This window comes from Ixodes scapularis, unplaced genomic scaffold (assembly GCF_016920785.2).
Source record: "Ixodes scapularis isolate PalLabHiFi unplaced genomic scaffold, ASM1692078v2 PGA_scaffold5__190_contigs__length_132052651, whole genome shotgun sequence".
NCBI classification, from domain to species: Eukaryota; Metazoa; Arthropoda; class Arachnida; order Ixodida; family Ixodidae; genus Ixodes; species Ixodes scapularis.
Window position 1 is genome coordinate 41,310,525 of NW_024609880.1, and position 14,472 is coordinate 41,324,996.

General features: G+C 40.6%; 1 protein-coding gene across 2 annotated transcripts; it reads right to left on the reverse strand.

Moving 5' to 3' along the window:
- Window positions 1-1,680: 1,680 nt before the first annotated feature.
- LOC115317545 ((3R)-3-hydroxyacyl-CoA dehydrogenase) lies at window positions 1,681-9,661 on the reverse strand. Of its 2 annotated transcripts, XM_040215594.1 has the most exons (4): window positions 9,349-9,637; window positions 8,661-8,666; window positions 4,679-4,878; window positions 1,681-2,248 (listed from the first exon to the last, which is right to left on the reverse strand). In XM_040215594.1, the coding sequence occupies exons 1-4, from the start codon at window positions 9,635-9,637 to the stop codon at window positions 1,844-1,846; spliced, it is 900 nt and encodes a 299-aa protein (XP_040071528.1). In that variant the 3' UTR covers window positions 1,681-1,843. The 2 variants fall into 2 exon arrangements, with proteins under 2 accessions (XP_040071528.1, XP_029830152.2); XM_029974292.3 differs by lacking the exon at window positions 8,661-8,666 and having other exon boundaries at window positions 9,349-9,661.
- Window positions 9,662-14,472: the final 4,811 nt, after the last annotated feature.

Here is a 14,472-nt window from a genome sequence, read left to right on the forward strand (position 1 = left end):
TTGCGTGGGCGGAACATGCGGAATATCATTTACTAACTTAGTAATTAAGAAAATTCATCGAAGTGAAACTTCCGTTTTATGGCTTGCTGCTCCTTTCACCGTGTCTTAGCTGCTCCTGAACCCCATTATTTGACAAATCTGTACTGCTCCAAGAGGTAAATAAGCAGAAAGCATTGTTTTTAGAATTACCAAAAAATATAGTTCTCTGACCATTCCACATTGAAAGGTTGCATTTCCAGTGCTAACTGACAAAAAAGTATTCGAACATCCAACGCGTGCCCCCGAACCTGAGTGAAGCCTTTAAAGTGATTGCATAAATCGTCTGGGTAAAATATTGTGCTGCAATATACCACAGAGGCGCCTGAAAATAGTAAAAACATCCCTGAAAAAGAAAAGGAAATAATTGATAAAGAATAAACACAACGATAACTGGTATTCTCTTCACACGACTCCCGCCTGCTCACCGCACACTCTCTGGCTTGCGCAACAACCCAAAGATGGCAGCAGTGCTGTCGGCGGCAAGAATATTTATCTTCTGTATCCCTTATAACAGTGGTTTTTAGCCATTGATGTTTCCGGACCCCTTGTGGATTGACAAAGATGGTGGAGAGCCCCGTTCGCGGTGAGGGGAAGGGAAGGGTATAGGTTAATTAAAATAATGATTTAATATATGAATACAACAAAGGGCTAGTATGAAACAGACTTCTCTCTTTGACATACACATGAGAAAACTCACCCGAAAGTTTGAACGTTTCTTCTCATTCTGAAAAAAAGACAGCTTTTCTTGCCGGGCTTGATTGATGAGGCAGGGCTGGGCGGGGCCCTAAATTTCCTTCGCGGACCCCAAAGGGTTTGCGGACCCCCGTTTGAGAACCACTGCCTTTTAACATAAGAAAAGGTTAGGGACATCTCAGCAATACAAAATTATATTTGCAACTTAGCAACAATTCGTCTAAGCGGCGTGCCGAATTTATTTATACAAAGGAATAGCCAACTCAAATAACGAGCTAAGAAACAAATCGCATTAATTCTTTGAAGTATTTACCAACCGAACTTGCCGTAATTAATTGCGTGATTTAATGCATAGAACATATTCCTTATAAAACAGTCTGAGCCGCTTTAACTTATTTGGGTAGCGATGAATCCTTACCGAGTTATTAGCTAGTTCCATTAATAACTTGACACAAAGGATTGTCCCACTTTCCCGTCGTATATTTGTTACAGGGGTGCGACGAAAAAATGCAATCGAGGCGCTCAAAACTTCTACTTAAAAATTATGCGTCTAACAACGGCCGAAGCTTTAATCTTTTTTTTTTTTTTTGGGGGGGGGGGGGGAGGGGGGGGGAGGGGGATACAGTTTTAGAATCACGCGTTTAGAAAAGCGAAACAAATTATCGTTGAATGAATGATGACAAATTCCCTCTTTTCTTAGTTTTATTGATCAATCTAGTCACAAACTATGACGATTTTAAGCACTGAAACTGCAATCTGACGTACCAATACAGTGATATGTAGGAAAATTAGCCAAGTTGCGTTGATTAGTATATCTATTGTTGCGCTTACCCCCCTCCAAATTACGCTGAGACACAGAAATATAAAAAAGAGGGAATTGATATAGACACCTTTTTTCAATATGTTGTCGTTAAAAAAAAAGACAAGATATGAATAATATGCACAGAGTAAATTTTTGGTAGGAATTTATTCACTAATTGCAGAAGCTCAATAGTGTTTATTTCCGGACTGCTACCTTAGCGATCAATTAATATAATTTGTCACAACACCATATATTCTTCCGTATTTGAGGCTATATTTCAAATCGGAAGCACTCGTCACAAACATTTACTTATGTTTTGGAACCTCCGGCAACGTCAATGGAAGCTCCGGTCATGTAGGACGCTTTGGGGCTGCACATGAAAAGAATTGTTTCTGAAATTTCGAGTGGCTTCGCGATACGCTGCATGGGAATCATTGCCGCTAGCCTTGTAGTTATATCGCTGCTTGAGTACTTCTGAATCATGGGAGTGTCGGTAAGGCCGGGCAGAATCACGTTGACCCGAATTCCCTTGGTCGCCAGCTCAAGGGCGACGGACTTGGTGAACGCAACGACACCACCCTTGGAGGCTGTGTAGGCGCCCAGTCCTGGAAAGCCACCCTTGCCAAGTATGCTCGCAATGTTCACTATAGCTGCTCGTGTTACATTCCGTGATAGCATGTGCTTCACCGCTTCTTTGGTCACCAAAAATGTACCCTGCAAGCAAAAAAGGCTGCATTTAAGTTTGAGGTTGCCATGTGATAAAACCAGTCTAATAAGACCTATTTTTACTTCGAAAGCCATGCATATTACAAGTAATATTGTGTATTTGAAGTATATCTAGAGAATATGAATCATTGAAAATAAATAATACCACTAAACACATCCCGATACAGTACAATTTAACACCATCATTATTTTTATTTGAGCATTTATCTCCTCGCTAGCTCACCATCTCACGACAACAAAAAGAAATATATATATACATAGTGCATTCACCTTGTCTTTGAGTCGCGCTTTAAGAATAGTTATCGTTACGATAACCCCATGTCTGATATTTATCAGTTCATTTATTCATTGTCGATAACTAATCAGGATCTGCGACAGCTGCGCGATGATATTAAAGATGATCTAAAAAAATATTCGTCAGTCTGTAGGATTTGTAATTAACAACTAAGAACCACATTTGTCATCTAAGAATGGATGAGCGAATGCATTAAGAAATACGTGTTCTCAAGGGAAAAAAGGTGTATTAGAAACAAGCAAAATTCAAGAAAGGGTTGCTCAGAACAGAAAAAAAACACTGTATACACTAGGCTGATAAATGTGCGAGACCGTATGAGCAGGAAGTGTTGCCACGTGCGTGCTGTAGTTGGAAACGCAATATACTGCCATGAGAAGAACGGAATTAAACTTTGTCCCGCTTGCCCCCGATCTTCTGGAAAGTTCGGACAACATATTCTCGGCTGCCACTGTGTGTTCTGTTTCCGAACGCTCTTGAACGCACCACGTATATCAATGCAAAGGTAATGCTCTACTTTGTAGCAGCCACAGCTCAGTAGACGGCACAAGATGCGGTGGAGCTTTTTCTTTTGAAGTTTGTAGGCACAAGTTCGCCCAGTTAAGCACGTATTTTGAGTTCTACATTTGTTTATCATTTTCCGTTCTTAACTATCTATTGAGGTAGGTGAAGACCTCGACGGGGCAACGGCGCTCATGGTCATCTCGGCGTAGGCTCTATTAGCTGGCTCGGTCTCCTTAAATCGTTCTATCTTCTGTTATCGAGTGTCGTGTTCACCATGCTGCCGACGGTATCATCGCAACATCATGGATATTTAAGTATCAAGCAAAGAGATTTTAGCGAAATAGTTCCGCTTAGAGGCTAGCAAATAATATAACAGACCTGGAAAATAATTTTTACATCGAAAAGCGTTGAGTGAAGGATTAGGAAATTTATCTTAAATTTGCGTCGCCCGCTTTTTATTTCATCCCTTTAACCAAACAAAATAAGATTTACCTAAAAACAAAAGACTGCAACTCTGTACTTTTTGACAAGATTGTATCTGAATTTAAGAAAAAAAGACGTTCCCGAAAAATAAGTATATATTTCTACCTTTGTAAGAATATCTGGTCGGAAGAATTACTGCATATGACCGGGGAATAGGTGGGATTATGTCTCACGACTGTGTCACACATATTACTTCACACACCCGTTTGGTTAACCTACTTTCCTTCCAAGAGTTTACAGAGCACACTATTTATTATGATGCGGTTAGTGGTACTCAATTCAATAATTCTTTGATTCATGCAAGTTTGCAATATACGAAAGGAAAATTTTATAAACTTTTTAGACTCAAACGTCGAGAAAAGCGTGGATATATAATTTAAAAAAAAATGTCGAAACGTGTCTGCAATTACTCGTGCTGTCAGCTCATGGTGAGTCGATCGAAGCAAACGCAGAATAAAATATTATAAAACTTTAAGGCAGCTTGACATGAATAAGGTTAAGTTATGCAAACCTTGTCATAACATGCCGGCCGTCATTAAACATCAATCTGGGCCTTCAGTCTTGTTCACGTTCATCAATTACGAGCCTTTTATAGAAGTTTTCCCCAACAGTTCGCTTGGTGGATGTTTCATTACTGAAATGAGCATCTATGTCATGAACAGAAGTATTCTCATGATGGGAGAGCGCGTTTAACTGATTAAGATACGCATTCGGTTGCTTAACTGTCGGAAACTCACAAGATGTTCAGTATGTTTTGGTAGTCGGGAAGAGATACAGGCAAAACTAAAATAGCAGGGTTTCCAAAAAAAAATAAAAGGTCGGCCACTATGCTACTACCAATGTGTTTCTGCCCTTAACAAATGTTAGGGTAAGAATTTATCCTTATCCCGACGAAGCACTTGACCTCTTGAAGTCGACCCAAATTCGTGACTATGCACTTCTAAGAGTTACCCACGTCAACGGTAATTTGCTGGTATTATAATAATTTCATATTAAACTTACGTGGTATCATACGTTCACTCATAATCGTGAGTGTGTATATTGAGCAAAATAGTTCTGTAGGTTATTTCTTTATAACACTACTCAACCCGTAAGGTACTAGGCAATTAGGACAACTGGAATCAAGGTCAGTGATTCACCTTTAGGTTGGTGTTGATTACATCGTCGAATATCGCTTCACTTAGATTTACGAGTGGAGTTATATGATGCAGAATCCCAGCACTGTTGACCACAATACTGATGCTCATATTGTATGTACTTTCGATGCATTCCACGAGGTATTTGACTGAAGTCGAATTTCGAACATCCACGTAGAGAGCCATGTGTTTAAGGTGTTGGTCTGCAAGTAAAAGTAATTTTCTTCAGCAATTAAACAAATAGATTAATAATTTAAATAAATATACAGACTGTTTAAAATGAATTAGAAAAGTTTTCTAAATCCTTTAAAAGTACATTAATGCAGCCTGTGCAGGTACGTTATATGACCAGGGATACATAATATATGTGGCTAACCATTAAAATACGTCGGCTAATAAACCACTGCTACGTGAGTCACCGCCCGACCGTGTGTGTGGAGAATTGGTTACTGTGCTTGGCTTTCACGCGAAGGTCCCAGGTTCGGTTCCCGAAAAGGGACGCTTCTCATCTTTTCTTTTTTTATTTTTTTTTTTTTATTTAGCGTTTTTGGGATTGTTTGATCAAGGTACGAATCTTCTACGCGCCGAACGTTCCACGCCGAATTATCCAGAAACTCACGCGGGTACAAGAGATAGTCCGCGTGGCGGTCTATGCGCAACATCTACACGCCAACACCGGCTAGATAACAAAGCTGTAGTGCTGAGTGAGATGGCTTCATCAGAGAAGGCCGACGTTGGACACCGATTGGAAACGAGTAGTGCGTCAACGCATACGGCTTCGAGTTTAGTTTAAGCCGAACGTGCACGTTCGGCTTAACACGACGTGATTGCGTCCATGGACGCAATCACGTCGTGTCCATATTACATCTCTTCAGTGTTGGCCTCTCGCTGATCGCGCCAGCTCATTCAGTAGTACGGCTTTGTTATATAGGAGGTGTTGGTATAGCCAACACCTCCTCGATAACAAAGCAGTAGTGCTGATAGAAACGATTGCGTCAACGCTGCGCTCAAGCTGGACTCGAACCCGAGCGCTTACGCAGCACTCATTTCAAATTTGTATCCAGCATTGGCCTTCACTGGTGACACAAAAATGCCTGCAATGCTTGATCTTCTCTTTTTTTTTCCTTTTTTTTTTCTGGCACAAATTCGCGATATTAAACCTCTAGTTTTTTTCGTTATTGCCTGTTTTTCTGCCGGCCATCTGTGACACTATATTATATTATTGAGCTTCCTAATTAGTGAAAATAAACATAAGCTTCAAATTAGAAGCTTGCTGCGCGCCATTGAAAACAACTAAGTTATTCAATTTAAGAACATTTTGTACCCTTTGGGAAGTGCTTGGGGGAGCTATAATTACCACTCGTGCAACGGGCACTAAGCTAGTTGTGCCAAAACGCGGATGACGATCTTGTCATCCGGGTTCTCGCACCGCTAACCGTGTGCCTGTCGCATCAGTGGTAGTTTTAGCGCACACGTGCACTTCCCACGTGCCCGAAATCTTTTTGAAGTTTATTTATTTGTGAACTAGGGTGACGCTCAAAATAGTTGTAATTAAAAGCGCAAGTTTTCTTTAAATAATTCAAAAGTTAATTAGGAAATTTCAGCTAATTATCCGACCTGGTGTGAGGAATATTATGACCCACTGGCCGTGTAGCTTATTTAGATAGATCGCATTAGTGCAACTTTATGCGATTGTTTTAATATAAATATTTTGTAAATAGAAATTAAACACCCTGTATATTTCAAGCTTTGTACCGTAAAACTTAAATATCATTTTCTTAAAATTAGCAAAAAAGTTATTTAGAGCGCGTAAGGATTATTTTTAAAGTAGAAGAAATGTTTCATGTCCAATTTAACATAACAATTATGATTTTTATAGGCAGAATGTAGGTACGCAACCCAGCTACTCCTCTACACAATAACCACACCAATTTAGGGAGTGATTATGACATGGCATAGCTTTTGAATAACCCTGCTTTCCTGCCAGGGTTCTAGCCAGGGTTCACAGTCCTTCCGAGTGCTTCCGATGAACGGATTAAGAAAAAACTAAGCAACAAAAAGAGAGTGATATTTTTTTCATAAATACACAGAACGTTTATAAATGCTCTATCTATATCTTACCACACATATTAAGAGAGTTATCATGACGTACGTGGCACATGCTTTTGCATGCTTTGCCGAAAAATGTTGGCACCTGAATTCACAGTCCTCCCATCACGAGTTCATCAAAGCCGCCAGTCGCCACAGACGTTCTTTCCTGTCCCTCACGAAGGACTTCTCTCCCTACTTCACGAAGCGTTATGCCGTTTCCTCTATACACGAACAAGTTTGTGGCGAGTGACGGTCTCGCTGATGCATAATGAAATGACTGAGAACCCCGGCTGCAACACTTAATCAGAAAGGCATCCAAAAGACTGCGCCATGGTATAATAACTCTCTTAGTTAGGGGTCTGAGAAGAGAAAAATTTATGGTTTTCCGCGTTGATTATATTGCGATGAACCCTGTAGCGTGAAAATGAGCGTCAAATGTCCGTATACATTTGGATGTAATTAAGATGGTCAGACAAAGCACCTCACCACTTCTCAGCTGTTTACTGCTGAAAGAGCTTCTTCCTCTTGCAAAGGATTCTGAACACTGCGGCACATCCAGTGAACACCTCGCTTTGAAATCCGCGCATGCGCGCGGTGAGAATAGGAGATTGCAGCATAATAACAGTCGCTTTACAAGTCTCCCAGTTGGCATATCGCGTGAGTGTCGTGCTCAAAATCCTGGGTCCTGGACTCAATCGTTTTTGAGGGACTTTTGGAGTTGTGTTCTTTCTTCTCAGTGTATCCACTTATTGCCCTACCGCGCACGCGCCTTCGTTTCGTGTAATTGGTTGGATTTTTGCATCTAGGGCCGAGAAGAAAAAAATGCTAACGCTTAAATTGAGAGAAGCAGCAAAGATACAAACAAAAGTATATTGTGTTTATTGTTTTGCAAGGCAGAGCGAAGGGCGAGGCTAGTAGGAAAACATTGTTAATGACTGCATGCACACGACGAACTTAAGACACAGCTGACAGATATGCAGACCATTCCGCGTTTGTATAGGCAATGTACAGGTTAAATGGGGGGATGTGGCTTAACCATTTGAATCGGGTGATATCTTGCACCACCTATAGCCTCATACTCAGTTTCACCTTGCGCCCGACGCAGCGGATACTATACGAATCATCCCAGCCAATCCAGTTCTGTGAGCTTAGCACGTGACTACGCTTTCCGCGCGTCAAGGTGCTTTCTATCGAAGGTAACTGTTAGCTAGCATGACCTTCGATTGGTTTCGATGGCTCATAACATCCGCTGTGGCCGGACGAAACTTGAAAGGGGGGTATAACACCTTGCTCGAAGCCGGGGGGAACGACAGATTGTCGGAATAGGTCGGTTCACTTATTGTTGTTACTTTTATTTTCACAGTGATTTGCCATATTTTGGACCTAACTACCGAAAGTAGGTTTACGGTCCACAGATCTGGCTGGGGGTGGCGCAATATTTTACGCATTCAAAATGGTGCTGCTCGTACGTTGCGGGTTTCTGTCGAGTGCATTCAAGAGCCTGGAGTCATGACTGCTTCGTTCGAGAAACAAGAAACGAACTACAATCTGCAGAAATAACTTGTTAGTCTGTCCTCAATGCAGCTGTTTGAATATGATTCTACACAAGTCCGTCAGGACTATTTCGCCATATGAACAGCGTGAATGAAGCAAAGGTTTTCGCGAGCGGCACTGATATTAAACGAATCAAATCATTCGAAAACTCAAACATTAGAAATTTGGGAAGTCGAATAAATATATTATATTAATCACTATTTTATTCCAATTTTAATCTCGTATATTCGCACACACCTAGTCTTAGTTTGCGCGGTGTTTGCATGAAGAAGTAGCTAACATGTGTATAGTATTTTCCGGGAAATAGTCCGCACCCGGTGCATAGTCAATAAAAGCCAACTTAGGTCTAAAAATAAAGTTTTGGCTTATCTAGTCCACACCCGGTGCACAGCCCGCACGCCATGCATGGTCCGCACCAAATGCTTAGTCGACTCGACGGCCTTCTCATACACTGCACACCTTGAACAATGTCGGCTTTCCAAGCTCACAAAGAAGCTTTATAATACATAAATCGTGATTAACTAATTTAATTCACAAGATCCTTTACGTCTCGTCATAACGAACCATCTCAAAAACCAAAATTCCTATATCCCGCACGCGTAGATAATCCGCAAAGGCGAAATTTTCAACTTTTATACACCCATGAAGTGCGTACTATAGCCCGGAAAATGCGTTATCAATATTATAATTACAAAAAAAAAATCATCTTTTAGTGCCTTTTTTTAACCTACTTCATCGGAACGTGAAAAAAGAAATACTGTCCTCGTATTAGTTTCGTTACTTTCATCATGTGTCGCTGGTCATCATATCACAATTCTCCTGCTCGGATATTTGTAAGTAACCCTGTGTACTGGAATAAGATGAAATAGGCTTGTTCATATATATCAAACGCTTGCGGGTGCGAAAAAACGAACCGCTGAGTGTGATTTGCTGCTTTTGATAACTTCTGATTTTGGCGTGAAAAAACAACTAAAAAAAAACGTTCCACTTTCAAAATTCGCGTATAAAGTTGATATCGTCATACGTACTTGGAAGCATACTAACGGTTTCTGGTCCTCCGGTTGTGTTGATATCAGCAACGATTACGGTGACATTTTCTCGAGCGAGTCCCATAGCAACACTCCGCCCGATGCCACAAGCCGCACCAGTTACAAGTGCCAGTCGACCGCCCAAGTCGAGTGAGGATGTTCCAGCATTGTACTGTGGCTTTTCGACGTTCGCGTCACCGTCACATCTATCGATTTCATCGTTTGAGATACTTCCAGTAACTAAGCAGCTAAAGACAAGGTAGCAGGCAAGTTTGTGATTATTTAACATGCTGCTTTTGTGAAAGAAACGTGGACAAGTTTCTGGGAGTCCTTGCCACCACGTTGTATATAGCGATATTTTTGTTTGTCTTTTATATCTCATTGAGACACGTGGGTAAAAGAAAACTAAACAAACATAAACTAACATCTACTATTCGATGTAGTGAAAATGCCAAGAGAGGTTTCTGCGCGACTACTGCTTTTGCGGAAATTATAAAAAATGTTGCTTTCACGGAGCAGCTGCAAGGGCTTACGTGTACAGAGGCAGTTAATACAGATGTCGGGTTGTATTTCCCTTGCGGAAACTCGCCTCGGCAATTGACATGACGCAAACACGTTGATTCAACACGTAGGAAAATGTAATAAGGTGGTAAGCTGGGTGAGTTGGTAAAAGTTGAATACGATGAAAAATTGCGCACTAAGAGACGAGGAAAAAGGAGAAAGGAGAAAAACAAACAAACTGGTATCTAGTTGTTCTATCAGCAGGGAGTTTAGTCGGCCAGACTATGGCGACATTGTTACCGACAGTATATGAGAAATTTAGTCAGTGCAGTACAGCCTCTAGCCTAGGGTATCACTGATACTGAGTTGGCGTCCCAGATTTTCTTTTATATTGTTAAAGACGCTATTGATATGTTTCTGCCACAGCGCATATCCAAGCCTTCAGTTTATCCTGGTTGGTTTTCTTTGAATTCGGAAACCTATCTGCGTAAAAAAGAACATTTTCATACACTTCTTAAAAGAATGAGATCAGATTTATTTTACGACCAGTTTAGCATATATCGGGCTCTAACTAAAAAGTCTTACTCTAGAGATAAAGACTTGTACCTTGATCGCGTAGAGCGCAGCTTGAACCGGTGCCCGAACAATTTTTGGCGGTTCGCAAAATAGCACACACGCAATACCAACCAGGGGATTTGCCTACGCGACCACTCAAATAACGACAGCTACGTTTCTTCCCCTAGTGAGGTTGCAAATGTTTTTGCCAATTACTTTAGCAAATGCTGTTGTACCGGACAACAAGTTGTCCGGTCCACAGGTATCAAGATTTACTCCCATGACTATTTGTCTTGTATTAGAATAGAGCTGGAAGAAATCGCTGAAGCCATAGTAAATCTAAAACCTAAGTTATCTTCAACTGTTCATACCCATCTTAGGGCACAGTTTTAACCATTCTCTTGGCTTTCGTTAGTTTTCGTCTCGGCCACTTCAATGTTGGTGAAAAAACACATAAACAAAAAAAATCCCTTCGTGCCTGCCCCTTCTGCTCTTCTTAATTTTAAAAACATTCCCAAAACATGGGATTTTTGGCCAAAATTAAAAACTTTAGTCTGAAACCCTGTTTGAATTGAGATAGCAACACCTACAACATGCCAGTTCTGATGCCTTACACTCCTTGACCATGAATTGCTGCCGCCACGAGTTGGTGCCAAATTCATTTCCGGATCTGAAACTGATTTTATAACTTTAAATGTATGAACTCTCATATGTACATACATATTCAAGTGATATCTTATGTTTTCAAGTATTCTTAAATTTCAGGGTATTGATTGACATTTACGTGAAATTACGTTTATAAGTGAACCTTTGGGTAGATATAATTCAGTTACGTATTGTTTTTGCTCAGAAAGGATGCAACAATACTCGAGTCGAGCAATATCAGCAATGGTACTTCTCACTGATAATTTTTGGGACCCACTTAGGTCCTTAAAATCACGGGGGGAGCACACTGATGAATGTCGGATCCCATTCGAAAGATTGCGATAACGTGAAACATGATAGCCTGCCCCCGAATATATTTTGCCTCTTCCTTCCAACGTCATTATTCCAAACTGATTTGAGCGCAGATTGCAGCTCACTTCCACCAAGATTAGGGATTGTTCTCGGACGACGACATTTAACATGTTGTAAGACATCAATGCCCTTAGCCTTTGTAAAGTTTAAAGAGTTAATATACGTATTATACAGTCTATTTTGCTCCCCTGTTGTCTTTGTCTTTATACGAACTACGAAATCAAAACGTAGCTCAGCCGCCTGCGCATCGCCGCGAATATTTCCGGGTTAGCGCTTTACGCAATTTCGCACAAAAAATACCTCTGTATATTCACCAGGCTGAACTGTCGTTTTGAACAACACTGCTAAAAAGCTGGCTGCTGTCGCAACAGTTTACTGGCGGAAAATATCCAAAACGCTGACATGGGGCTACAACGCACAACCAGTGAGCAATTTGTATAAATTAAAGGGACACTGACTGGAATAAAATCGTTTAAAGTGCTGATATACATATGTGCCAAAACTACACTTTTCTTTGAAGAAGATCATTGCTCGACATTTTGGTAAGAAAAGTTCAATTAGTATCGCAATTTTTTTTTTTTTTTTGAATGGGGGGAGGGGTGCTTCTAGTTTAGAACGTACATGTGCTCAAATAGAAGCAGTATTTGAAATCAATCCTGGCTCAAAATTATTCTCGGGACATAAACGTTGTGTTCTTTTTCTTTGGAGCGTAGTATTTTACATACGCCTGTACTCCAGAAACTTTAAAAAAATATTTCTAGGAAGGTCTACGTCTCTACAATAAATTCCAGGACATGATTATGGTGGTTCGGGACGAAGTGCAGTGATAAACCTCGCTCCGAACTCGTGACATGTATTGCGACTTAAATATAGCAAACAAATGAGTTAGCGCACCGTAGACCGGAGCACATGGAGAGAAAACTCTCCCTCCAGAACCCCAAAATCCAGGATTCAATCCACACCTCTCTCCGTTTCGATATCAATGAACACCGTACCGGAATGCGGTCCTGTAGCACAAGTGTGTGGTGCATGTTAAAAGCCCCAGGATAACAGTGGTACCACACTGGCTACATTTCTCGTTTATACAGTGCAAACCAGTGTCGCCGCAACTAAATCGCAGACCGACCTTAGGGTGTATAAACACAAACGTCAAATATTTTATTGTCACAATCAGGGGTGTGCAGCAAGTATAAAACAAAGTATATGAATTACATATTTAAAATGCCTCGTATATTTTGTTTTTTGTATTTCATGACATTCTAGGGAATGTATCTGTCGATGGTATATGCAAGGAGTTCAGTAATTCCAATACTTTACTTCAAATACTAACGGAAGCCAGGTTTGACCAGTGTCTGTCGCAATAAAATACTATTCTGGTACTCTTTATCGGTGCTTTTGTGTTTATTTTTTGACAGACCTGACATTTAGGACAAGCTGTGAGAAAAGCCCTTGTTGCCTGAAGCTTAATATTAAATTTGCACTGAGGACAATGTTTCTTCCTAATGTACGAACGTATGACTTGCCAAGAACGTTTTATTTTCAAGTCTGGAGTTTTAAGTTTAAGAACTTTATGCTTGATATAGTATACAGACTTCACCTTCTTCTTTAGGGACACGGCCTTTTACCCCGGGTTAAATTTAAGACTAAGATGTCACACTACGGACACAAAAATACTTGTAAAACAATTTGAAAATGATAAAAACGCCTTCATTTTATTTGTATTTTGTTTTTAGATACTTTAGAGAAAGTTTAATAAGTTATGTAATTAAAAACATTTTATATTCCTTTTGTATTTTTATTTTTATACAATTTTGTGAGCATTATCCCCACCCCTGTTCACGATGATGCGCGAACCATGGAAATTACCAATATGATTAACAGAATTCATTCGGGTGGGGTCTACTCCACACCTCCATCAAACGTCACAATGATATGCGACCGGCAGCCAATGACAAATGCCATGCTCACTCAATAAGAAAGAGGTATTGTATGAAAATCCGGTCGTGCGCGCGGGGTGCTGGGGGATGGTCAGGCGTGCCACAGCCACATCGTCGTCGTTTTCTTCATCACAATATTAGGAAAGCGTCGCCCGTCAGACAAACATTTATTGAGCTACGTCTTTAATATTCGATTTCAGCATTCCAAGAGACGACAAAAGCACATTCGGAAAGCGACAACTCAATGACAAACAGAGAAAACATTACTGTTGATAGGTATTTTCTTTCACATCTTATCAGTTACGTAGTTTACATGTTCGTAATGCGTGTCTAAAAGAACAACACATATTACAACGGGGAACGAGTTCAAATGTTAGTGATGCGTGAATATCAGTTCTAATCGATCAGAGTAGTCACCAATGTCATCCCTAGGTTTAACACTGTTAAGAAACACAGTTGTCGTTGCTTTCCTTTCTACTTCAAGAGCTATGCATGCGATGCTTCCATGCTTATGAATAAAAGCTTATTAACCTCTTATGAGGGTAGGGTGGAAGCAGGCTCTGGGTAGAGTTGAAGCATTCGGGGTAGAATCATGTTACGCTTCTATCCTGAATGTTATTTATTTCCATGCCCTTCCACTCTGAACGCCATGCAGTTCCGCCTCTGGAAATGTCGACGGCCGTGAAGAAAAGGTCTCTTGTACGCGGAGCTCCGCACAAAAAAACAACAAAAATAAACAGGAAAGGCCGCAAAGCATCTGCTATCCGGAACATGTTTTTCGTGTTTTGCTACCCTGCTCTTCTTTTAACCTATGTCACTTATTTTGAATCTTCCTTCATGTAATGCGTCCTTCGGACGCCCTTGAGGTTCATACAATAAAATGAAATAAAATGAATGAGCGCAGCAGGTTTCATTTGTTTCATCTTTCATTGCCTTCAGCACCGAAGCAGTAGCTTGCAGGAACATTTTGTTCCTCAGTCTGTGGTGAAACCCCAACAAACATAATAGTAATTAAAATAAAATCAAAGACATTTACGAATCGCTGTAATGCAAAATTAGAACTGAGCTCTTTGAGGAGGAGGAGAGGAGGGCGTACGTAAGGGAGGGTATGCCC